The 25,216-nt window shown below is 42.5% G+C and overlaps 1 protein-coding gene and 18 non-coding genes across 24 annotated transcripts; 1 reads left to right on the forward strand and 18 right to left on the reverse strand.

The window, feature by feature from the left end:
- Positions 1–2,230: 2,230 nt before the first annotated feature.
- LOC143503291 (uncharacterized) lies at positions 2,231–13,872 on the forward strand. 6 transcript variants are annotated; one of them, XM_076995653.1, is made up of 7 exons: positions 2,231–3,636; positions 5,085–5,447; positions 5,792–5,899; positions 5,983–6,027; positions 6,110–6,142; positions 6,394–6,438; positions 7,790–13,872. In XM_076995653.1, the coding sequence occupies exons 1-7, from the start codon at positions 3,585–3,587 to the stop codon at positions 7,852–7,854; spliced, it is 711 nt and encodes a 236-aa protein (XP_076851768.1). In that variant the 5' UTR covers positions 2,231–3,584; the 3' UTR covers positions 7,855–13,872. The 6 variants fall into 6 exon arrangements, 3 of the variants coding, with proteins under 3 accessions (XP_076851768.1, XP_076851765.1, XP_076851767.1); XM_076995650.1 differs by having other exon boundaries at positions 13,137–13,872; XM_076995652.1 differs by having other exon boundaries at positions 5,986–6,027; positions 13,137–13,872.
- A 4,449-nt stretch (positions 13,873–18,321) lies between these two features.
- trnar-ucg (transfer RNA arginine (anticodon UCG)) lies at positions 18,322–18,394 on the reverse strand. Its single transcript has one exon. It is a non-coding gene; the product is annotated as a tRNA-Arg (tRNA).
- Positions 18,395–18,562: 168 nt separating this feature from the next.
- On the reverse strand, positions 18,563–18,633 carry trnag-ccc (transfer RNA glycine (anticodon CCC)). The gene has a single exon. It is a non-coding gene; the product is annotated as a tRNA-Gly (tRNA).
- A 637-nt stretch (positions 18,634–19,270) lies between these two features.
- Positions 19,271–19,341, reverse strand: trnag-ccc (transfer RNA glycine (anticodon CCC)). Its single transcript has one exon. It is a non-coding gene; the product is annotated as a tRNA-Gly (tRNA).
- A 640-nt stretch (positions 19,342–19,981) lies between these two features.
- Positions 19,982–20,052, reverse strand: trnag-ccc (transfer RNA glycine (anticodon CCC)). The gene has a single exon. It is a non-coding gene; the product is annotated as a tRNA-Gly (tRNA).
- Positions 20,053–20,450: 398 nt separating this feature from the next.
- On the reverse strand, positions 20,451–20,523 carry trnar-ucg (transfer RNA arginine (anticodon UCG)). The gene has a single exon. It is a non-coding gene; the product is annotated as a tRNA-Arg (tRNA).
- Positions 20,524–20,691: 168 nt separating this feature from the next.
- On the reverse strand, positions 20,692–20,762 carry trnag-ccc (transfer RNA glycine (anticodon CCC)). Its single transcript has one exon. It is a non-coding gene; the product is annotated as a tRNA-Gly (tRNA).
- A 398-nt stretch (positions 20,763–21,160) lies between these two features.
- Positions 21,161–21,233, reverse strand: trnar-ucg (transfer RNA arginine (anticodon UCG)). The gene has a single exon. It is a non-coding gene; the product is annotated as a tRNA-Arg (tRNA).
- A 168-nt stretch (positions 21,234–21,401) lies between these two features.
- trnag-ccc (transfer RNA glycine (anticodon CCC)) lies at positions 21,402–21,472 on the reverse strand. The gene has a single exon. It is a non-coding gene; the product is annotated as a tRNA-Gly (tRNA).
- Positions 21,473–21,868: 396 nt separating this feature from the next.
- Positions 21,869–21,941, reverse strand: trnar-ucg (transfer RNA arginine (anticodon UCG)). The gene has a single exon. It is a non-coding gene; the product is annotated as a tRNA-Arg (tRNA).
- A 168-nt stretch (positions 21,942–22,109) lies between these two features.
- On the reverse strand, positions 22,110–22,180 carry trnag-ccc (transfer RNA glycine (anticodon CCC)). Its single transcript has one exon. It is a non-coding gene; the product is annotated as a tRNA-Gly (tRNA).
- A 398-nt stretch (positions 22,181–22,578) lies between these two features.
- trnar-ucg (transfer RNA arginine (anticodon UCG)) lies at positions 22,579–22,651 on the reverse strand. Its single transcript has one exon. It is a non-coding gene; the product is annotated as a tRNA-Arg (tRNA).
- Positions 22,652–22,819: 168 nt separating this feature from the next.
- trnag-ccc (transfer RNA glycine (anticodon CCC)) lies at positions 22,820–22,890 on the reverse strand. Its single transcript has one exon. It is a non-coding gene; the product is annotated as a tRNA-Gly (tRNA).
- A 396-nt stretch (positions 22,891–23,286) lies between these two features.
- Positions 23,287–23,359, reverse strand: trnar-ucg (transfer RNA arginine (anticodon UCG)). Its single transcript has one exon. It is a non-coding gene; the product is annotated as a tRNA-Arg (tRNA).
- A 168-nt stretch (positions 23,360–23,527) lies between these two features.
- Positions 23,528–23,598, reverse strand: trnag-ccc (transfer RNA glycine (anticodon CCC)). The gene has a single exon. It is a non-coding gene; the product is annotated as a tRNA-Gly (tRNA).
- Positions 23,599–23,996: 398 nt separating this feature from the next.
- Positions 23,997–24,069, reverse strand: trnar-ucg (transfer RNA arginine (anticodon UCG)). Its single transcript has one exon. It is a non-coding gene; the product is annotated as a tRNA-Arg (tRNA).
- A 168-nt stretch (positions 24,070–24,237) lies between these two features.
- Positions 24,238–24,308, reverse strand: trnag-ccc (transfer RNA glycine (anticodon CCC)). The gene has a single exon. It is a non-coding gene; the product is annotated as a tRNA-Gly (tRNA).
- Positions 24,309–24,706: 398 nt separating this feature from the next.
- trnar-ucg (transfer RNA arginine (anticodon UCG)) lies at positions 24,707–24,779 on the reverse strand. The gene has a single exon. It is a non-coding gene; the product is annotated as a tRNA-Arg (tRNA).
- A 168-nt stretch (positions 24,780–24,947) lies between these two features.
- On the reverse strand, positions 24,948–25,018 carry trnag-ccc (transfer RNA glycine (anticodon CCC)). The gene has a single exon. It is a non-coding gene; the product is annotated as a tRNA-Gly (tRNA).
- Between the last annotated feature and the right edge of the window lie 198 nt (positions 25,019–25,216).

Here is a 25,216-nt window from a genome sequence, read left to right on the forward strand (position 1 = left end):
CAGCAGTGTGGACTCGGGGAGGAAATACAGGATACCCTAATCTACTGGAGATCATTCTGCAGGATAAAAGCAGGTTTTGGAAAAACAAAGATGGATGTATTAACACTTTCTTGGACATCTGATCTGGGTCTCTACTGTTTGAAGGAATAAACTGCAGCATTTCTTACTAGGATATTCAACTTGGTTTGTGTATTTTTTATTTTTATTGTTTTTTTTTTTTTTTACATTTTCACATGTTTCTTATTTAAAGCCTAATTTGTGCACCCATACAAAGACCACCATCTTGTTTATCATCTTCTACAGGTATGGCCACCGTTTTCCAACACGTCGCAGTGCTTCTCTTAATGTTCATACCTTGCTTACTACATAGGCTATAAGCATAAGCATTTGAATACACAGTAGGGGAGACCAGGGAAAGTTGTAACACAGGGTTGCCAACTTTTCAAGATCACTTGGAGTGAGATTTGAACCCGGAGGGGGTGGCGAGTGTAAATTGTTGCTGGGGGTGGGGGGGCGTAAATTGTTACCGGGCGGGGTGTAAAATGGACACAAATTAAATATTATATCGCGATCGATCGCCAGTGGTTGGCGCCATAGCAAACTAGTAACTCATTGAATCATAGATATGGATCAGAGATAAAAAAAAATTCAGCGTGAGAAATCTGAAGTGGCGTGAGAGTGTGTGAAGACCGTCAAATGCGTGTCTCACGCTCAATGCGTAAGAGTTGGCAACCCTGGTAACATGGGACGGTTGTAACACTTTGAATTTCTCCAAACAGAAACAAGCTAGAGTGATTACACTCACTGTGCACATGCTCAGTTAGACTGTCTTCTGGCTAACAAAAAGGAGCCACATTTGAAACTCCCAGAGAAAGTAATCAGTGTTTTTTTTTTATGTAAAAATTTAACTTTTCTATCAGAGGTATTTTGTGGATACTGTCCTGAGACAAAATCAAATGAGATCAAATATCTATGAATCCAAACAAGTATTATTAGAATAACTGTTTTGTAAGCTAAAAATAGAAATGATTAACATGTGTCCAACTAGCAGTTAGGCTCATTCACATGAGGTGAAAACATAACTGGTGATACTGGGACGATTGTAATGCTTTGTTACAAACGTCCCCGAACCAAATAGTCAGTGACAATGACCATTTATGATCTGCCAAGCACTGTGAAGAGTGCCCTTCCCCTGACTGCAACACCATCAAATATTCAGGCAGGGTTTGCATGCCCTGGAATTTGACCTTTTAAAAGAGATATTTTTAATGACAGCAACTTTGCACCATCCCTGGTCACAGATCAACAGTGACACCACAGGTTCCATTTTCCACTGCAGCTGCAGTGAATGCAGTTGCATGTATTACAGCTTCAACACCCACCGTGGCAACGGTGGCATCCTACACACCACTTGAAGCATCCTCCCCATCACACCATGTGTGGTGCTCCTCTTTGTTTTGTCATGTGGTGTGAAAATAATAATTAGGCCTATTAAAAAAAAAAAAAGAAATTAATAGTCACAAATAACTTCATTTTGAGTATTTGATTGATTAATTATGTAAATTTTAGACGTTACAACCATCCCTGTACCCTGGGACGGTTGTAACAGTGGGGTGACTGTATTTAAATCAATTTTGCAACCTGTACATAATTAATAATCCTACTTAAATACATTGTTTCAGTAGTTGACACATTGAAGTTCATAATACAGCAAATTGGCTATTCCAGTGTAAATGGTTTTTGATTTATTGGAAAAATCATAAAAAGTGTTACAACTGTCCCTGGTCTCCCCTATATATGATGTGAAAAAATGTCTGAAGGACTTCCATAAAATGGCTCAAAACTAGAAACTGGTCTGATGAGAACAAGATAAGATAAGATAAGATAGTCCTTTATTGATCCCGCAGCGGGGAAATTTGCAATATTACAGCAGCAGAGAGGAAGGGACAAGGAGAGGGAGTAAAAAGACAAAATATAAGGTAGATAATAATTTAAAATAAAAAAAATAAAAAATAAAAAAATGTATGTATACTGGTTACAGAAATATGTGCTTTTAAAAAATGTAGTAATCTTATGTAAGGTGTTATTGCACATAGATGTGGTAGCTATTGCACATTAGCCGTATTGAAAGAAGAATTGCACAGTTTGTCTGGCATGTGGTAGCAATGGTAAACATTACAGATTATTGAGTGCAGGGCGTGTTGGAACAGTCTGACGGCGTGTGGAAGGAAGGACCTGCGGTATCTCTCCTTCACGCACCGCGGGTGCCGCAGCCGGGCACTGAAGGAGCTGCTCAGTGCGGTCAGAGAGTGGTGCATGGGGTGGGACAGGTTCTTCAGTATGTGTTTTAGCTTAGACCTCATTCTCCTGTCTCCCACCACCTCCACTGGGTCAAGAGGACACCCGAGGACAGAGCTGGTTTTCAGTGTTTTCTGGAAGGTTCTGCACATTGCAGTTTGAGGTGATAATTTTCACTGTGGTGTGGTGGCATTGGTGGTGGGTGTTCTTAATGGGTGGAGTGATGTACATAATATCATCACACTGAGGCCCTAGCTGCATGTGTACATGGTAGATAAGCTAGAGGACTTCCAGCTGCAGGATTATTATAAATAAAGACATTTCTGAGTATCGCTCCCTAAAGAAGATACAAATGAAAGGCATGTGTGTGTGTGTGTGTTGCTTGCTGTTTTTTCTAGGTCAAAGACTTGATAATGAGATACGTGGGCAATCTTAAGAAATTCACATTTCTTCATGCAGTAGTAATGATCTTTTTCTGCTTATTGAAAAGCATTATGTGCGAAAACCCCATCTAATCTGCTATAGGATACCTAGCAGAGCCTGCCGGAGGAGATGAAACTTGATGAAAACTGCACATCGACAGCATAGATGTCAGACCGTGGATTTGGAGATGGTTGCCTTCAGACTTATGTGTTATACATGTTTTTTAAATAAATATTTTGGTTTTTCACAAAAATTTCTGACACCATAAATGTGATGCTGAACTAGTTGAACATACATTACACATACATTAAATGAGTGCATAGGACTGGATAGATGGCTGTCAGATGCACCTTGATATAAGCAAAAGTGCTAGTGCTACTGCTAGTGCTCTTGCTGTGTGCAACTCTGGCAACATGTTATGCACACATTTCCTTTGGTTAACACTTTGATGTTCGCACATGACTGTACAAATGAGAATGCATCTCATGCTCTCGCTTCCTTGTTCACAAAGGTGTAATGAATATTTGGACATAAAATACACACAACAAATTGGGGGCATCTGACATAAGTTAAATTCTGTATGAAAAGGGAGGGGTGAGGACAGAAATGTTTAAATGTTAAGTGAACTCTGTTTTTGAGTAGGTCATCCTGTAATATTTAATGAAGTTATACCAAATTCTCCCCAGAGGAATAAAATGTATCACCGTATCACAGTATTTCCTCTATCAACCCCTAGTCAAAACCTCTCACAGGAAATTAGTGAGCAGCAGGTTAGTCAGTGACTGCATCAGACAGTAGCCTTACCTTTTTCCATTGTGACCTTTAAACAAACAAAGTGAGCTCTGAATGAATGCTGTTACAGAATGTTGTGTGAGTTTGGGGTGTTGGGGCTGCTTCTGTTAACTCTTCTCAAGGGTAAGTGTACAACCAGGTTCCTAACAGTCATGAGGATGAACACCTCTGTTAAATGAATGCTGTGTTGAAGTACTCCATTTTTTTGTATCCTTGTACTTCTACAAAGGATATATTGATGCTAAATTTAATCTATAAAAATATATATATACATAATAAATTTATACAAGTGTAAAAGTAAAACCTGTAAACAATACAAGGGCAACATAACTGATCAACATTGGAGATTTTAGTGGAAACAGTAGGAGAGTTAAATATAGATAGGTATTATGGTTTTACGCTATCCAGTTTCTGCTAAAGATTGAGACAGAATTTGTCTGCACTATAACTTTAGCCAGTAAGCTGCAGAAATTTGTCCTACTAGATTGATACTTTAAGCTGTTACCCATCTCAGATCAGAAAAGCTGAATGCAGCTGTAGTGTGGAGTGATAATACAGAGGCGTCCTGTACATTATGACCTTACATTATGAAGTATGACGGCAAACAGAACACTGGGGCGATAAAGGAGCATGAACTGAGGTTTCATGAGATTCTCAGACCCTTGCAGAGTTGAGTCCTGGAGATTTGGGGGTATTTCAGGAGTTGTTCTGAAAACTCAGTGATCAGATCAGGGTTTTCCTGAACCTTTTCCTTTAGGATTAAACAGTTCACAATTTTGCTCTCAACTCTCAACCCCCCTGAACTAAATCATTATGATCATGGAACAATATGATATAGGTGTACTGGGAAGTGAGATAGAGCATAAGCATCTGTAGCAGTCCCCCAGGATCAGGCTGAAAAACACTTTTAAGTGCTAAGTATTGTGAAGTGACAGTAAAGAGGCATTACCCACATAGAAGTCGACAAGTAAGATGATGATGATCAGTACGTGTAATACTTGATATGAAAGAATGGATGTGCAGCAGTGCGTGTATGATCAACAGTGTGCAAAATAAATGATGTTTTGTAGTTCTGTTGTTTTTCAGCACTTTTGAAGACTTTCATTTGTGCCAATTATAGTCAATAAATCATTCTGGGGTTATTATTGCACTTTGGTGTTCTTTGAAATGAAGTGCTTAAACTGTTGATAATGTTATAAGCTGAAATTTTTACATCTCCTTATCTCCTTATCAGTGCTGCAATGGAATGACCTTTAAAATTTAATTAGTTCTGATCCTAAAATGTTGACATAATTTGTGTTTGGGTTATAGATTGCAGCAATTCTGTTTGTAGGAGTAGCTTGTCACCCTCTACTATATTAATTATTGGTCTTTCTTTCTTTTCTTTTCTTTTTTTATCAGTGATCCATACTCCTGTAAAGGTTTATTTCCCAATCATTACAAATACAGTCTTTGTAGTTATGTACTTCTTTCCTGCTTAATTTAAGAGTATTTGGTTCATTCAATTTCACACACCATATAACATGAGCATACAATTTGTTTTAATCATAACATTTACTCTTCAACTGCAGGTGAGAACATATGCAAAAACTATAACGTTGGCAGCATCAACTTAACCGCTGAGCTACAGTCTGACGTTCTGCTGCCATGTAACTTTAAACCAGTCCTCCACAGCTCAAACGAGACTTCAGATGTATCAGCAATCTGGACTCACAAGAATGACTCAATATCTAATCTACTGGAGGTCACTCTTCAGGGTGAAATCACATTCTGGAATCATAAAGGTGGACGTATTAAGACCTTCCCCAACCTCTCAGAATCTGGAAATTTTTCAATCCTGCTCTATAATGTGCAGCTATCTGATCTGGGTTTCTACTGCTGTGAGTTGTTTAAAGGAAGAAACTGCAGCATTGCTTACCAGGAAATGCAGCTGGGTAGGTGTTTTTACATTTCACCTGCATCGCATTTACAGCCATCATACTGCATATAAAATGGATTAATGGTTTTGTTTAAAGGGGACTGGTTGCATTTTTCCTTATCAGGTCACTGATATAAACACAAGTAAACAAACCATTTATTCTGAGCTCATGTGTACAATAAACACATGCTTATCTGATCACTGTTACATACTATTTCTTGCAGTGTTTTAGGTTAACAAGTCGAACTGGGCTGGTCTTAACCATTCACCTGTTACACAAGAGTACCTTGTATTTAGTGCGTTCCATGGTCCACAGTGCATAGTGGCAGTGGTTCTGAAACATATTTCCTGTCTTTTCAGCCTTTGAAACCAAGCATACTGTCACGTACTGGTATTATTTACTAGGAGCAGCTGCTGTGCTTACCCTGCTGTTGGCATGTTGGAGCTGTGTGAAGTGTAGAAGAAGCAGTATGTGACTTCCATTCATTGTCATTAGGCCATGTTTGATGATTTGCTTCACAACATCTAAAAATGACTTCATTATGTTTCAGAAGATTCTGCAGAGTCTTTCTATATGAATGCTTATTTTCATCAAAGTAAGTATCTTGTTCAGTTCAATAATCCACTTTTTATCCTCAGTATCATATTGACGTTCTTATTTTCCTTTATGTGCTTCAGACAGAAGAGCCACAATAGAGGAGGCAATTTATGGTACACACATTAATTTATTTACATGCTTAACCGTATCTCAATGGTATAACTGCCCAACATTTGCTTACACATCTTATATCTTTTTGTATCAATTAGAGGAGTTACTTCATTTATGTAATAGAGATCACTCAGGATGTATTGGAAATGATGCATTCTACTTGTGAAAGTGAAACAAAATGCAATTATTTCTTCTACTTGTAAAGAGAAACAGCTTGTAAAAATGACATGCTGATGTAGCATTTCTCATATAGTGAATGACACAAATCTTAGGAAAATGAAAGCCAGCAAAACCCACGGTGAGTAATACTGCATGAGTCCATCAACGTGTTAATGAGTTAGTTATCAGATATTATATTATCAGAGTTATTATTGTATGGATATGGGGTGGGGCTGACCTACTGTGAAATATTGTGAAAAATCAGGAGACACTTCTCAGGTTGGGGAAATGTACAGTGGGGAAAATAAGTATTTAGTCAGTCACCAATTGTGCAAGTTCTCCCACTTAAAAAGATGAGAGAGGCCGGTAATTGACATCATAGGTAGACCTCAACTATGAGAGACAAAATGTGAAAAAAAAATTGAGAAAATCATTTTGTCTGACTTTTAAAGAATTTATTTGCAAATCATGGTGGAAAATAAGTATTTGGTCAATAACAAAAGTTCATCTCAATACTTTTTGTATATCCTCTGTTGGCAATGACAGAGGTCAAACGTTTTCTGTAAGTCTTCACAAGGTTGGCACACACTGTTGCTGGTATGTTGGCCCATTCCTCCATGCAGATCTCCTCTAGAGCAGTGATGTTTTGGGGCTGTCCCTGGCGTCGTAGTGTGTTGCTGATGGTAGCCTTTGTAACGTTGGTCCCAGCTTTCTGCAGGTCATTCACTAGATCCCCCCTTGTGGTTCTGGGATTTTTCCTCAGCGTTCTTGTGATCATTTTGACCCCACGGGCTGAGATCTTGCGTGGAGCCCCAGATCGAGGGAGATTAGTAGTGGTCTTGTAGGTCTTCCATTTTCTGATTATTGCTCCCACAGTAGATTTCTTCACAACAAGCTGCTTGCCTATTGCAGATTCAGTCTTCCCAGCCTGGTGCAGGTCTACAATTCGGTTTCTGGTGTCCTCCGACAGCTCTTTCGTCTTCACCATAGTGAAGTTTGGAGTGTGACTGTTTGAGGTTGTGGGCAGGTGTCTTTTATACTGTTAACGACTTCAAACAGGTGCCATTAATACAGGTAATGAGTGGGGGAAAGAGGAGCCTCTTAAAAAAGAAGTTACAGGTCTGTGACAGCCAGAAATCTTGCTTGTTTGTAGGTGACCAAATACTTATTTTCCACCATTATTTGCAAATAAATTCTTTAAAAGTCAGACAAAATGATTTTCTCAATTATTTTTTCACATTTTGTCTCTCATAGTTGAGGTCTACCTATGATGTCAATTACAGGCCTATCTCATCTTTTTAAGTGGGAGAACTTGCACAATTGGTGACTGACTAAATACTTATTTTCCCCACTGTATCTTCAATGGAACATATTTATTTTATCCAGTTTGGTGGCTATCTATCCCAAATGTGCCTCATGTACCTAGACTAATATTATATATGATATTACATCTCTAGCCTAACTCTTTGCCCCTTATTTCCTATGTTAAGATCCAACACTAGAAAATGCAGTCTATGTCAACTGCCCCAGAAAGTCAAAGTCAGAAAGCCAGTAGCTGGGAGACAAGCATTTGGTAGTGTTATGTTGCTGTATCAAGAATACTGTTCCATATGTTGTTCAAAGCAGCTGAGTTAGTAATTCAGCATTCTGTATATTAATGCATTGTAACTGAATAAAGTCAAATGGTCCTTTATTGGAATTTGTTTGTGTTATTATAATAGCATGTGTGTTAAGCAGATTTTATGCAGAAAAGGTAATGACTCTAAAGAATAATTTGTAATGTTATTCTTAAGTTTAGATGTAGTTTATGTAACACACCCACAAGTGGTTCATTTGGTAACACTATGGCTTGGTGGTTAGCATGTTTTCCTCTCAGCACTGGGGTCTTGGGTTCAAAGTGTTACGTTCTGAACACTGATCCCCCTGCCATTTAAACAAGGCAAGGCTATACACAACATTAGCTGCAGCAAGTTTTAAATTACCGTAATCAACTGCAACACAGTTTATTGAAACCCTCCCAGACTTAACTACTTTAACCTACTCTCCATCAGATCCAGAGGAATTAGACAGTCTTACCGACTGTTTAGAGAATACCTGCAGATCAGCTCTAGATATTGTAGCTCCACTCAAAAGGCCAGATTTAAAAAGATTGCCCCATGGTACACCGACCAAACTGGTAACTAGAGCAGAAATGGCGATCTGGAAGTATTCCACTGTGCCTGGAAGGAAATACAAAACGGCACTCATTAAAACACGCTCAGCATACTTGGCCTCATTGACTGAGAATAATAAAAACAATCCTAGAACCTCAAGATTCCAGGAAACCTAACTAGTAATGTGTTTATGGATTTCTTTGATAATAAAATATAGAATATTAGACTAAATATAAAACCTTTTATAGGTTATCCAACTGGTCTGTAATCTGGTTTGCTTGATATTGAACAAAATGTTGCATTAGAAGAAACGCTAGAAGATTTTCATCCACTCCCACAACCAGAATTGGAGAAAATAATTTCACCATTAAATTCTACTACTTGCACATTAAACACTATTCCCTCAAAATTACTCAGAAGCTTTACCAGTTGTGACTGAACCTCTTCTAACGGTAGTTACCTCATCAGTGATTCTTGATCTTAGTGCAGCCTTCGACACAATAGATAGCAAGATCCTGCTAGAAGAACTGGATTGGAATCTCGGATATAGACCTTTCATGGTTTAATTCTTACTTAACCAATCATTATCAGTTTGTAGAGCTCAATAATATTCCCCTCAAATTCACAAACGTGAAATATGGAATCCCTCAAGGCTTCATCTTAGGACCACTATTATTTACATTAAACATGGTGTCTGTCACGTTGAGGACCCCGGCCCCTCCCTTTTGGGCGTGTGTTTACATTGTCCACGTGCATTGTCTGCGTCTGTGGATTTCCGTGGTTATGGCTATGTCGTGTGATAATCTGTCTCACCTGTGACTCGTCTCGTAATCACGTGGGGCTAATGTGGTTTGTCTATTTAATGTGCGCTCACGCAGTGTCCTGTGCTCGTCGTTGTCTACAGTCTGCATATTGTGAGTGTACGTTATCTGTTTGCTCGTGCGCTATTGCGCAATATATGTCCTTAATTAAAAGTGACGTGTGCTCTAAACCCGAGGATTCCGTGTCTCGTCCTTGGCTGTGCCCGAACGTCACAGAACGACGAGCCGTCAAGAGACACCAACATGCCAGGCTACGCCACCCGCCCTAAGAAGGCACATCGCCCCAGCAAGCGGCACCACCGCTCTTCTTCCTCCCCCCCGCACCGCAAAACCACGCCGATGCTGGCGCAGCTGGAAGAGGACCCGATCTGTGCGTCCCTGCTGCGTCAGGCTCGGGAGCACCGCGACCCCGAGGCAGTGGAGAAGCGCCGCCAAGAGGCGGTGCGACTTTGGGGGGAATACTACCCCTCGTCATCCAGGGAACCCTCACCCCTGCGGGTGAGCTCCTTTGCGCTCTATGGGACGGAGAGCACCCCCGAGAGCAAGTTTGGGGAGGGGGACTCCCCAGGCAAGGAGGAGTAGCAAGATGATGAGGAGGAAGCCTACCCTCCGTCGCTAGACGACGCCTCCACCGTGGACTACAGTGGGGAAGGAGAGGACTACCCCCGTCGGTGGGGGAGGCGTCCACTGTCGACTACAGTGAAGAGGAGGAAGAGGAGTCAGAGGAAGAGGACTACCTCCCTCCACCCGTAGGTCCCTCTCCCACCATCGAGGAGGGCAAGGAAGAGGGGGAGGAGCAAGAGTACGACGAGGAGGAGTATCCCCCGTCGGAGTGCTCCGCATACCCTGATGACGATGGTGGGGAAGAGGAGGAGAACTGGGATTACCCTCCGTCCGAGGGCTCCTATATGAGGAGGAAGAGGAGAGCCCTCCCCCCTCGGAACTGTCCGCCGGGACGGTGAAGAGGAAGAGGAGTCCAGAGGCAGGCTCATCCCCCGAGTGCTTCCCAGCCAGCGACATGGACTGTTCCCAGGGTGGCAGCTCGGGGCAGCCCATGAGCTGGAGCCGTGGCAGTGATGAGGAGATGGAAGCAGAGGAAGCCACTCCCACTGCCAGGTCCGGAGGGAGATCCCCGGGTGAAGAGGGAATCCCGTACGGCCCACCGAGGGACCAACCACGCTGCACCTTGTGCGTCAGCCAACCGCGCTGCACCTGGCGCGTTGGCCAACCGCGCTGCACCTGGCGCGTCGGCCAACCGCGCTGCACCTGCCGCATCAGCTAACCGCGCTGAACCTGGCGCGTCCGCCAGCTGTGCTGTGCCCGGTGGAGGGTTTGCAGCAAGGGCAGGAGGAGCACTGCCCACCGCAGCGCCTGCAGCAACAGCAGCTCCCGGTCTCTCTCCCTTAATCGCCCTCCTCCTGGCGCGCAGCCTGGCACCACTGTCATGTGTGTCCGTCCCAGTTTTCGTCTGTCTTTCCGTATGTGTACTGAATCCCTTTTTCCCGTTTGTTCCTCTGTGTGTAAGTGTTCCTGTGTGTGTGTTTGTGAATGTTCCGTTTAATGTGTCTAACGTTTTCTCCCCTGTATTCGTTGAGGACCCCGGCCCCTCCCTTTTGGGCGTGTGTTTACGTTGTCCACGTGCATTGTCTGCGTCTGTGGATTTCCGTGGTTATGGCTATGTTGTGTGATAATCTGTCTCACCTGTGACTCGTCTCGTAATCACGTGGGGCTAATGTGGTTTGTCTATGTAATGTGCACTCGCGCAGTGTCCTGTGCTCGTCGTTGTCTACAGTCTGCACGTTGTAAGTGTACGTTATCTGTTTGCTCGTGCGCTATTGCGCAATATATGTCCTTAATTAAAAGTGACGTGTGCTCTAAACCCGAGGATTCTGTGTCTCGTCCTTGGCTGCGCCCGAATGTCACAGTGTCAACTTTCACTGCTGTGCAGATGACACACAACTTTACATATCAGCCAAGCCTGATGACAAATCCAAATTAGGGAAAATTGAGGCTTCCATAAGAGATGTTAAATATTGGATGTCACCAAACGTCCTCCACCTTAATGGTGACAAAACTGAGGTTCTCCTTCTGGGCCCAAAGGCCACAAGACAGAAAATACCAGATCTAATGCTAAATCTCACAGACTACCCCATTACTCCTGGCTCATAGGGCAGAAATCTTGGCTTCATACTCGACTCTGACCAAAATTTTGATAAATACATAGCTAATACTACTAGGATAGCTTTTCTACATCTCCATAACATTGCCAAGCTAAAAAATGCATTATCCCAGCATGATGCAGAAACATTAGTACACACCTTTGTTAGCTCCAGATTAGACGACTGCGCATCATTCCCAAATCTAATTACAGACCCAAACAACACCAGTACCTGTTGAAACCTGAAGCCTTGGAAGGCATCAGGCCCATTTTCCAATCACTACGAGAGGCTGGCGTGATAGTGCCATGCGAAACATCACCAGTAAGAACTCCAATTTTCCCAGTTAAGAAGCCAGGGCGAGTGGAATGGAGGTTTGTTCAGGATTTGCAGGCTGTCAATATGGCTGTACACCCTAGAGCCCTATAAGTCCCAAATCCTTACACTATTCTCTCTCAGATTCCCCCAGACAGCCAGTGGTTCAGTGTAGTGGATCTTGCCAATGCATTTTTTAGCATTCCAGTTCATCCAGATAGCCAATTTTGGTTTGCCTTTTCCTTTGAAGGAAAAACATACACATTCACTAGATTATGTCTAGGTTACTGTGAATCACCCACCATTTACAATGCTGCACTACATGCGAGTCTAGAAACATTAAAATTTCCAGAGGGAACAGCTTTACTCCAATATACAGATGATCTTTTGGTTTGAATTCCAGAGACCTTTGCAGACAGGCCACAGTGGCACAGCTAAATCATTTAGTAGAAGAAGACCACAAGGCATCCAAATCAAAGTTGCAATACTGCGGAGAGAAAGTAAACTTCCTAGGACATGTTATCTCACAACAGTCACATGCACTGAGGAAAGAGTGAAGGCCATTGCAAAGCCTCCCAAACAGTGAACTAAAAAACAATTGTTATCATGTCTTGGCATGTGCTCATATTGTTGCACCTTTATTCTATCCTACGCAGAGAGTGAGGGTCCCCTCAGAGAACAGATTCCCACCAAAGAGGAATAGCAGACAGCATAATAAAACACTGGTATGCACCAGCTATCACTACTTATACTCAAAATTTTGATCTGTGCACAGAATTCCACTAGAAGAGACACCAACACAATAGCAGTCCCGTCAGGACATCCGCCATTTCAACATTGGCAAATAGACTTTGAACTAACACCATCTGAAGGGAAGAAGTTCCTTCTAGTATGTGTATGCATGTTCAGTAAGTGGGTGGAAGCTTTTCCAAGAGGGAAACAGGACAGTGATGCGGTTTCTATTAGGTGTTCCTGATAGAGATCAATCCCCGGTGGGATCTGCCACAGAGAATTTCCAGTGATAACAGGACACACTTTGTCCACACAGGACTTCAAAATCTGACTAAATATGTAGGTAGACATGCGCAAGCATTGCAGCTACCACCCTGCCAGTGCAGGCACAGTGGAAAGAGCAAACGGCACAATAAAAGCAGGTCTTGCCAAGACCAGCCAGGAAAGAAGGATGTCCTGGACAAATGTTTGTGCCATTACTGTTGTGGCAGTGTAGGATCAGACCACAAGATAAGACAGGGCTGTTAGCATGAAATTGTCTTTGGCAGGCCTCCCAACACAAGTCTCAGACCCCCAGAGCTGGAGAACCACCTGTTGAATGAACCACTAATTCAACACTGTGTGTCTTTGTACAAGTCTCTCTGTACTGTGTCTAAGCAGGTAAAAGCAGTGTTGCTAGAACCAGCAGACCATCTGCTCCACTTCTTCGTTCCCGGCAACTGGGTTGCAAAACCAGATGATTCCTAAAGCTTTCTGAAAGAATTACTACTGTTGCATGAAGATTATGTTGAATGATTAAAAGAATCAAAGGGGGAGAATGTGAAGGAAATATTGATTATATTTATGCGTGATTCATGTTAATAATGTCCATGCAGACACTGTAGCGCAGTCTGTGTGAAAAGTACTGCTTGCACTGCTTAGTAATTAACTATGATCATATTGAAGATGTTTTTCTGTAAGACTGAAGTCTTCTGTGCAGTAGCAAAGTTAGAGATAACATTGCTTATCCGTTTCTATGCACCCAAGGCTGAATCCCAGGGAAACTGATAACTGCTCCTGGGAAGCAGGCATCCTTTGTTTTTTTTACACACACTTTGACTATAAAGAATCTGGACTGAGAGAGACAGTTCAGAGTTACTGCATGAAGTGTAAGCTTCACATCATACTTTTATACTTTTATATTTTGTAACTCTCTTGCTACCAAATAAATGCTGCTTAATATATTATAAGACACTGACTTCTGTGCCATCAATTCCACCATACCATCACTTATTTTTTAACGTATCTTTTTAATTACTATTTTCATTGTGAGTCTTGTTTCCTCTCCAGGTTTCTTCCTCATGCTCTTAGGGAGTTTTTTCTTGCCACTGTTACCCTTGGCTTACTCACTGGGGGCTTGGACTCAGACACTTGTAAAGCTGCTTTGTTACTGTAAAATGCGCTATATAAATAAATTTTGATTGATTGATTGATGTGGCTCCAGCAGGCTTATTGATAGCAGCATAACTAAAGGGAGGAGTCTGGAGGTGATTACAGTCAGGGGAGGTCACTGAGCCATTGCTATCCACCCAATTCATTATCACAACTAGAGTGAATGCATGACATGGCTGGCAGCATCAGCATCTCAGATTACAGGAAGAGACATTGACTGGAGGCCCCCTAAACTCCACAACTTCATATGTACATTCATTAAAAGCATGTGGAAATATGTGAGTTTTAAGTCTAGATTTAAAGATTGGAACTGTGTCAGAATCTTGATTTGGAGCTGGAAGACTGTTCCATAACTGAGGGGCTTTAAAAGAGAAAGCTCTCTGTAATTTTATGAACTAAGAGAAATCCTGCATTTTGAGAGTGCCACAGGCAAGATCAGTTATGGTGTGCAATGAGTTCACTCGGATATTGTGAGGCAAGACCATTTAACGCTTTATAGTTCAATAGAAAAACTTTACAATTAGTTCGATATTTAACTGGAAGCCAGTGCAACACCGAGATAGTAGGACTAATGTGATTGTTTTTTCTAGCTTTAGTTAGCACTCTGGAGGAAGCAGCATTCTGTACGAGTTGGAGTTTCTTTAGATACTTTTTAGAGCATCCAATTAAAAGACCATTACAGTAGTCCAATCTTGATGAGACAAAAGTGTCAACCAATTTCTCTGCATCAGCAGTACTGGGCTAGTTAGGTGCTTGACTCCAAAAGAAAACACATCAGTATAGCTTAACATAGTAAGCACTCATGCCTGTGAACAGAAACTGGGATGTAGTGACCTCTACAGTCATAAAACTCAATGATAACAAAATTCGATCACAACTTGCAAAGGATTCTCACTCTGAAAAATCTAATTCCTGACAGCAGGTGAGCACCAGATCTTTTACTGATTTTGATCTTCAACTGACACATTTTATTGTGTATTAATATATTTAACTATTGGTCCACTTGGTCAGGTTTTAGCGGAGTTGACTAAAAGATTTGACTTCTGTTATTAAACTTGACAAAGCCATACTAACTGAAAATATTAACTTTCTTTGAGAATACATTTCTATACCCCATTGTGAGGACATTTTAATCAGTGATCATTATTTTTTACATATCTTTGTAAGTTCTGATATTTGTGTGTCTTAAAAGAAGGTTGCAAGATGATGATGGGAATGAAGCTATTTTTTATCAGCTTGGATTTTAATACTATTTTCTTTATTTTTAAAGGCTTACCTTTTATTTTATTCACTCACATTCCTTGATTTACATATGATCTTAATTGACATCCCATTCCTAAACTATAGGGTTCAATATGACACTGGTACATTGACCAATGCTAGAACTGGTGTAGTGGTGGACAGTCATGTTGGAAGAGGAAGGGCCCAGCTCCAAACTGTTCCCACAAAGTTGGGAGCATGGAATTGTCCAAAATGTCTTAGTATGATGAAGCATTCAGAGTTCCTTTCACTGGAACTACAGGACCAAGCCCAGCTCCTGAAAAAGAACCCCACACCATATTCCCCCCTCCACCAACCTTTACACTTTAGAAAATGGAGTCAGACAAGTTCCATTCTCCTGGTAACCGCCAAACCCAGACTTTTCCTTGAGATTAACATATGGGAACGTGATTCATCACTCCGGTTCGCAAGAATGGGAATTTTGCATGATACTACAACACCACTGGTGCTAAATAGGGCTGGGTATTGATTCAAATTCCAAGAATCGATCCGATTCTGATTGTGAAGATTAAGAATCGATTTTTTTCGATTTAATCCGATTTAATTGATTTGATCCGATTCGATCCAATTCGGGGTTTAGTGTTATTAAAAATGTATTTGAGCTGTTTCCTGACTGTGTACAGAAGCAACATGTTAAAACTAGTATTATATCGATATTAATCAGCAAATAGTTACTGGTAGTTGGTAGTTACTGATGGCTGGAAGACTGGTGAAAAGGGTCATCATAAATTTACCTTCAAAAAAGGTAATCCAGGACAATAAACAGAGGACATCTTTGAGGTGTCTATATCTGCAACAGTGGGCTCCTACTGGGACACTAACCAGTGCATTATTATTATGATTGAAATAATTAAGAATTCACCCAAAAGCTGTTGCTACCAAATGCATTTTTATTTTAAAAGTGCTCACACTTAATAAACTGAAAGTATAAAATGTAAACGTGTATTTTTCTTTAAAGTGAGGATATAAGAACAGAACTCTCACGTTACGGTCCCCGACCCCTCCGTTTTGGGCGTGTTAACGTTGTCTGCGTCTAATCGTCTACGTCGGTGTATCTCAGTGGGTGCGGGTGCGTCTTGTGATAGTCCTCAACTGTGGCTCTTCTCGTAATCACGTGGGGTTGATGTGGTTTGTCTATTTAATTTGTGCTCGCGCAGCGTCCTGTGCCCGTCGTTGTTTGAGTCACACATGTTCTATGTAAACGTGTTTTATGTGCGCTGTCTGCGCTTCGGTAAATGTAATAAACGTAACGATTTGGAAAGTGCAAAGGATTCTGTCTCGTCCATCGCCTTGCGCCCAACGTTACAAGAACATTTAAAACTTTTTTTAAACTGTAAAAACACTGGGTAAACTGTCAGTGACACGGACTAACTGTAAATAGTCACTGACACTGGATAAACTGTCCTTCTGTTTTTAGATTGCCGATTTGACTATCGTCGTTACCGGCACTGTCCGACGCCAAGTCGTTTTACAGTTAGTTAGACCGAGCACGCCTGCGTGAATTGAGGCGGGGGTAAAAGTTCACTAAAAAATCGATCTTTGGACGTACGAATCGATAATCAGATCATCATATGCGAATCGATTCTGAATCGGAAAATCGATTTTTTCAACACAGGCCTAGTGCTAAAGTGTCTAAAGAAAGAGGACAGAGGATGTATGCAGTCTCCTGGCAAGCAAAAGAAACAGGAAGTACAGTTTAGTCACCTATGTACAACACAGATGGGACTTCAACACACAATCTTCAGAGCCGAAGGCTGATGCCTTATCCATTAGGCCACTGGGCCACATTTGCTATGCGTAATGCACAGACTTTGAAGGTCTGCTCAACTATAGACTAGTTTTCAAATATATGCTGAAGCCATGCTTCGTTGCCACATAACCATGCTGGCAAGAGCTCAGCACATAAGAGTGTGACGTTTGGAGAAAGAAAGGAACTCGCTACCGCACTTGTATGTGCGCAAGCCGGGAATTGAACCCAGTTTGTAAAAACGGGAATCTTGCATGATACCACTACACCACTGGCACCCTGCGCAGCTACACTTTAGAGGTCGCCAAAAAGTAAACAACAATCACAGTGCTTTTCCATGAGCAATTTACACATCTTTTCAAGCCAGATCACATTTTCAGCTACTGTTTCATTTTTCCATGGACCTGTCCTAGATTTGCTCAATAACCACATGAGACAGTACATAATGCTTTTCATTCCTCTTCGCTTCTCAAACAAACATGCCATGTAGAGGACAACAATGTTGTACTGTTCTGCACGGGCTGACGTCTAAGGTCCTTCTCTATGGCTCATTGTTGTATGCTTTCACACTCAGCTTGTTTGCAGACTTACCTTTACAAAGGGTCTAAAGAAAGAAGACAGAGGAAGTCTGCAGGCAAGCCAAAGAATGAGAATGTACTCTTTGGTCTCCAATGTATGACCCAGATGGGACTCGAACACACAATCCTCAGCTCCGAAGGCTGATGCCTTATCCATTAGGCCACTGGTCCACTTTTACTTTGCATAGTGCAGACTTTGAAGGTCTTCTCGACTATAGACTAGTTTTCAAATATATGCTGAAGACATGCTTCTTTTGCACATAACCATGTTGGCAAGAGCTCAGCGCATAAGAGCGTGACGTTCGGAGAAAGAAAAGAACTCACTACATTCCTTGTCTGTGCGCCAGCCGGGAATCGAACCTGGTTCACAAGAATGGGAATCTTGCATAATACCACTACACCACTGGCACCCTGCGCAGCTACACTTTAGAGGTCGCCAAAAAGTAAACACCAATCACAGTGCTTTTCCATGAGCAATTTACACATCTTTTCAAGCCAGATCACATTTTCAGCTACTGTTTCATTTTTCCATGGACCTGTCCTTGATTTGCTCAATAACCACATGAGACAGTACATCATGCTTTTCATTCCTCATCGCTTCTCAGATAAACATGCCATGTAGAGGACAACAATGTTGTACTGTTCTGCATGGGTTGACGTCTAAGGTTCTTCTCTATGGCTCATTGTTGTATGCTTTCACACTTAGCTTGTTTGCAGACTTAGCTTTACAAAGGGTCTAAAGAAAGAAGACAGAGGAAGTCTGCAGGCAAGCCAAAGAATGAGAATGTACTCTTAAGTCTCCAATGTATGACCCAGATGGGACTCGAACCCACAATCCTCAGCTCCGAAGGCTGATGCCTTATTCATTAGGCCACTGGGCCACTTTTGCTTTGCATAGTGCAGACTTTGAAGGTCTTCTCGACTATAGACTAGTTTTCAAATATATGCTGAAGCCATGCTTCTTTGCCACATAACCATGTTGGCAAGAGCTCAGCGCATAAGAGCGTGACGTTCGGAGAAAGAAAAGAACTCACTACACTCCTTGTCTGTGCGCCAGCCGGGAATCGAACCCGGTTCACAAGAATGGGAATCTTGCATGATACCACTACACCACTGGCACCCTGCGCAGCTACACTTTAGAGGTCGCCAAAAAGTAAACACCAATCACAGTGCTTTTCCATGAGCAATTTACACATCTTTTCAAGCCAGATCACATTTTCAGCTACCGTTTCATTTTTCCATGGACCTGTCCTTGATTTGCTCAATAACCACATGAGACAGTACACGCTTTTCATTCCTCTTCGCTTCTCAGACAAACATGCCATGTAGAGGACAACAATGTTGTACTGTTCTGCATGGGTTGACGTCTAAGGTTCTTCTCTATGGCTCATTGTTGTATGCTTTCACAGTCAGCTTGTTTGCAGACTTACCTTTACAATGGGTCTAAAGAAAGAAGACAGAGGAAGTCTGCAGGCAAGCCAAAGAAGGAGAATGTACTCTTTAGTCTCCAATGTATGATCCCGGTTGGGACTCGAACCCACAATCCTCAGCTCCGAAGGCTGATGCCTTATCCATTAGGCCACTGGTCCACTTTTACTTTGCATAGTGCAGACTTTGAAGGTCTTCTCGACTATAGACTAGTTTTCAAATATATGCTGAAGACATGCTTCTTTTGCACATAACCATGTTGGCAAGAGCTCAGCGCATAAGAGCGTGACTTTCGGAGAAAGAAAAGAACTCACTACATTCCTTGTCTGTGCGCCAGCCGGGAATCGAACCCGGTTCACAAGAATGGGAATTTTGCATGATACCACTACACCACTGGCACCCTGCGCAGCTACACTTTAGAGGTCGCCAAAAAGTAAACACCAATCACAGTGCTTTTCCATGAGCAATTTACACATCTTTTCAAGCCAGATCACATTTTCAGCTACTGTTTCATTTTTCCATGGACCTGTCCTTGATTTGCTCAATAACCACGTGAGACAGTACATCATGCTTTTCATTCCTCTTCGCTTCTCAGACAAACATGCCATGTAGAGGACAACAATGTTGTACTGTTCTGCATGGGTTGACGTCTAAGGTTCTTCTCTATGGCTCATTGTTGTATGCTTTCACAGTCAGCTTGTTTGCAGACTTACCTTTACAATGGGTCTAAAGAAAGAAGACAGAGGAAGTCTGCAGGCAAGCCAAAGAATGAGAATGTACTCTTTAGTCTCCAATGTATGACACAGATGGGACTCGAACCCACAATCCTCAGCTCCGAAGGCTGATGCCTTATCCATTAGGCCACTGGTCCACTTTTACTTTGCATTAGTGCAGACTTTGAAGGTCTTCTCGACTATAGACTAGTTTTCAAATATATGCTGAAGACATGCTTCTTTTGCACATAACCATGTTGGCAAGAGCTCAGCGCATAAGAGCGTGACGTTCGGAGAAAGAAAAGAACTCACTACATTCCTTGTCTGTGCGCCAGCCGGGAATCGAACCCGGTTCACAAGAATGGGAATCTTGCATGATACCACTACACCACTGGCACCCTGCGCAGCTACACTTTAGAGGTCGCCAAAAAGTAAACACCAATCACAGTGCTTTTCCATGAGCAATTTACACATCTTTTCAAGCCAGATCACATTTTCAGCTACTGTTTCATTTTTCCATGGACCTGTCCTTGATTTGCTCAATAACCACGTGAGACAGTACATCATGCTTTTCATTCCTCTTCGCTTCTCAGACAAGCATGCCATGTAGAGGTCAACATTGTTGTACTGTTCTGCATGGGTTGACGTCTAAGGTTCTTCTCTATGGCTCATTGTTGTATGCTTTCACACTCAGCTTGTTTGCAGACTTAGCTTTACAAAGGGTCTAAAGAAAGAAGACAGAGGAAGTCTGCAGGCAAGCCAAAGAATGAGAATGTACTCTTTAGTCTCCAATGTATGACCCAGATGGGACTCGAACCCACAATCCTCAGCTCCGAAGGCTGATGCCTTATCCATTAGGCCACTGGGCCACTTTTGCTTTGCATAGTGCAGACTTTGAAGGTCTTCTCGACTATAGACTAGTTTTCAAATATATGCTGAAGCCATGCTTCTTTGCCACATAACCATGTTGGCAAGAGCTCAGCGCATAAGAGCGTGACGTTCGGAGAAAGAAAAGAACTCTCTACATTCCATGTCTGTGCGCCAGCCGGGAATCGAACCCGGTTCACAAGAATGGGAATCTTGCATGATACCACTACACCACTGGCACCCTGCGCAGCTGCACTTTAGAGGTCGCCAAAAAGTAAACACCAATCACAGTGCTTTTCCATGAGCAATTTACACATCTTTTCAAGCCAGATCACATTTTCAGCTACTGTTTCATTTTTCCATGGACCTGTCCTTGACTTGCTCAATAACCACGTGAGACAGTACATCATGCTTTTCATTCCTCTTCGCTTCTCAGACAAACATGCCATGTAGAGGACAACAATGTTGTACTGTTCTGCATGGGTTGACGTCTAAGGTTCTTCTCTATGGCTCATTGTTGTATGCTTTCACAGTCAGCTTGTTTGCAGACTTACCTTTACAAAGGGTCTAAAGAAAGAAGACAGAGGAAGTCTGCAGGCAAGCCAAAGAATGAGAATGTACTCTTTAGTCTCCAATGTATGACCCAGATGGGACTCGAACCCACAATCCTCAGCTCCGAAGGCTGATGCCTTATCCATTAGGCCACTGGGCCACTTTTGCTTTGCATAGTGCAGACTTTGAAGGTCTTCTCGACTATAGACTAGTTTTCAAATATATGCTGAAGCCATGCTTCTTTTGCACATAACCATGTTGGCAAGAGCTCAGCGCATAAGAGCGTGACGTTCGGAGAAAGAAAAGAACTCTCTACATTCCTTGTCTGTGCGCCAGCCGGGAATCGAACCCGGTTCACAAGAATGGGAATCTTGCATGATACCACTACACCACTGGCACCCTGCGCAGCTAAACTTTAGAGGTCGCCAAAAAGTAAACACCAATCACAGTGCTTTTCCATGAGCAATTTACACATCTTTTCAAGCCAGATCACATTTTCAGCTACTGTTTCATTTTTCCATGGACCTGTCCTTGATTTGCTCAATAACCACGTGAGACAGTACATCATGCTTTTCATTCCTCTTCGCTTCTCAGACAAACATGCCATGTAGAGGTCAACAATGTTGTACTGTTCTGCATGGGTTGACGTCTAAGGTTCTTCTCTATGGCTCATTGTTGTATGCTTTCACACTCAGCTTGTTTGCAGACTTAGCTTTACAAAGGGTCTAAAGAAAGAAGACAGAGGAAGTCTGCTGGAAAGCCAAAGAATGAGAATGTACTTTAGTCTCCAATGTATGACCCAGATGGGACTCGAACCCACAATCCTCAGCTCCGAAGGCTGATGCCTTATCCATTAGGCCACTGGGCCACTTTTGCTTTGCATAGTGCAGACTTTGAAGGTCTTCTCGACTATAGACTAGTTTTCAAATATATGCTGAAGCCATGCTTCTTTGCCACATAACCATGTTGGCAAGAGCTCAGCGCATAAGAGCGTGACGTTCGGAGAAAGAAAAGAACTCTCTACATTCCATGTCTGTGCGCCAGCCGGGAATCGAACCCGGTTCACAAGAATGGGAATCTTGCATGATACCACTACACCACTGGCACCCTGCGCAGCTGCACTTTAGAGGTCGCCAAAAAGTAAACACCAATCACAGTGCTTTTCCATGAGCAATTTACACATCTTTTCAAGCCAGATCACATTTTCAGCTACTGTTTCATTTTTTCATGGACCTGTCCTTGACTTGCTCAATAACCACGTGAGACAGTACATCATGCTTTTCATTCCTCTTCGCTTCTCAGACAAACATGCCATGTAGAGGACAACAATGTTGTACTGTTCTGCATGGGTTGACGTCTAAGGTTCTTCTCTATGGCTCATTGTTGTATGCTTTCACAGTCAGCTTGTTTGCAGACTTACCTTTACAAAGGGTCTAAAGAAAGAAGACAGAGGAAGTCTGCAGGCAAGCCAAAGAATGAGAATGTACTCTTTAGTCTCCAATGTATGACCCAGATGGGACTCGAACCCACAATCCTCAGCTCCGAAGGCTGATGCCTTATCCATTAGGCCACTGGGCCACTTTTGCTTTGCATAGTGCAGACTTTGAAGGTCTTCTCGACTATAGACTAGTTTTCAAATATATGCTGAAGTCATGCTTCTTTTGCACATAACCATGTTGGCAAGAGCTCAGCGCATAAGAGCGTGACGTTCGGAGAAAGAAAAGAACTCTCTACATTCCTTGTCTGTGCGCCAGCCGGGAATCGAACCCGGTTCACAAGAATGGGAATCTTGCATGATACCACTACACCACTGGCACCCTGCGCAGCTAAACTTTAGAGGTCGCCAAAAAGTAAGCACCAATCACAGTGCTTTTCCATGAGCAATTTACACATCTTTTCAAGCCAGATCACATTTTCAGCTACTGTTTCATTTTTCCATGGACCTGTCCTTGATTTGCTCAATAACCACGTGAGACAGTACATCATGCTTTTCATTCCTCTTCGCTTCTCAGACAAACATGCCATGTAGAGGTCAACAATGTTGTACTGTTCTGCATGGGTTGACGTCTAAGGTTCTTCTCTATGGCTCATTGTTGTATGCTTTCACACTCAGCTTGTTTGCAGACTTAGCTTTACAAAGGGTCTAAAGAAAGAAGACAGAGGAAGTCTGCTGGAAAGCCAAAGAATGAGAATGTACTTTAGTCTCCAATGTATGACCCAGATGGGACTCGAACCCACAATCCTCAGCTCCGAAGGCTGATGCCTTATCCATTAGGCCACTGGGCTACTTTTGCTTTGCATAGTGCAGACTTTGAAGGGCTTCTCGACTATAGACTAGTTTTCAAATATATGCTGAAGCCATGCTTCTTTGCCACATAACCATGTTGGCAAGAGCTCAGCGCATAAGAGCGTGACGTTCGGAGAAAGAAAAGTACTCTCTACATTCCTTGTCTGTGCGCCAGCCGGGAATCGAACCCGGTTCACAAGAATGGGAATCTTGCATGATACCACTACACCACTGGCACCCTGCGCAGCTAAACTTTAGAGGTCGCCAAAAAGTAAACACCAATCACAGTGCTTTTCCATGAGCAATTTACACATCTTTTCAAGCCAGATCACATTTTCAGCTACTGTTTCATTTTTCCATGGACCTGTCCTTGATTTGCTCAATAACCACGTGAGACAGTACATCATGCTTTTCATTCCTCTTCGCTTCTCAGACAAGCATGCCATGTAGAGGTCAACAATGTTGTACTGTTCTGCATGGGTTGACGTCTAAGGTTCTTCTCTATGGCTCATTGTTGTATGCTTTCACACTCAGCTTGTTTGCAGACTTAGCTTTACAAAGGGTCTAAAGAAAGAAGACAGAGGAAGTCTGCAGGCAAGCCAAAGAATGAGAATGTACTCTTTAGTCTCCAATGTATGACCCAGATGGGACTCGAACCCACAATCCTCAGCTCCGAAGGCTGATGCCTTATCCATTAGGCCACTGGGCCACTTTTGCTTTGCATAGTGCAGACTTTGAAGGTCTTCTCGACTATAGACTAGTTTTCAAATATATGCTGAAGCCATGCTTCTTTGCCACATAACCATGTTGGCAAGAGCTCAGCGCATAAGAGCGTGACGTTCGGAGAAAGAAAAGAACTCTCTACATTCCTTGTCTGTGCGCCAGCCGGGAATCGAACCCGGTTCACAAGAATGGGAATCTTGCATGATACCACTACACCACTGGCACCCTGCGCAGCTACTCTTTAGAGGTCGCCAAAAAGTAAACACCAATCACAGTGCTTTTCCATGAGCAATTTACACATCTTTTCAAGCCAGATCACATTTTCAGCTACTGTTTCATTTTTCCATGGACCTGTCCTTGATTTGCTCAATAACCACGTGAGACAGTACATCATGCTTTTCATTCCTCTTCGCTTCTCAGACAAGCATGCCATGTAGAGGTCAACAATGTTGTACTGTTCTGCATGGGTTGACGTCTAAGGTTCTTCTCTATGGCTCATTGTTGTATGCTTTCACACTCAGCTTGTTTGCAGACTTAGCTTTACAAAGGGTCTAAAGAAAGAAGACAGAGGAAGTCTGCAGGCAAGCCAAAGAATGAGAATGTACTCTTTAGTCTCCAATGTATGACCCAGATGGGACTCGAACCCACAATACTCAGCTCCGAAGGCTGATGCCTTATCCATTAGGCCACTGGGCCACTTTTGCTTTGCATAGTGCAGACTTTGAAGGTCTTCTCGACTATAGACTAGTTTTCAAATATATGCTGAAGCCATGCTTCTTTGCCACATAACCATGTTGGCAAGAGCTCAGCGCATAAGAGCGTGACATTCGGAGAAAGAAAAGAACTCTCTACATTCCTTGTCTGTGCGCCAGCCGGGAATCGAACCCGGTTCACAAGAATGGGAATCTTGCATGATACCACTACACCACTGGCACCCTGCGCAGCTACACTTTAGAGGTCGCCAAAAAGTAAACACCAATCACAGTGCTTTTCCATGAGCAATTTACACATCTTTTCAAGCCAGATCACATTTTCAGCTACTGTTTCATTTTTCCATGGACCTGTCCTTGACTTGCTCAATAACCACGTGAGACAGTACATCATGCTTTTCATTCCTCTTCGCTTCTCAGACA

Source organism: Brachyhypopomus gauderio, unplaced genomic scaffold (assembly GCF_052324685.1).
Source record: "Brachyhypopomus gauderio isolate BG-103 unplaced genomic scaffold, BGAUD_0.2 sc225, whole genome shotgun sequence".
In the NCBI taxonomy this organism is placed as follows: Eukaryota; Metazoa; Chordata; class Actinopteri; order Gymnotiformes; family Hypopomidae; genus Brachyhypopomus; species Brachyhypopomus gauderio.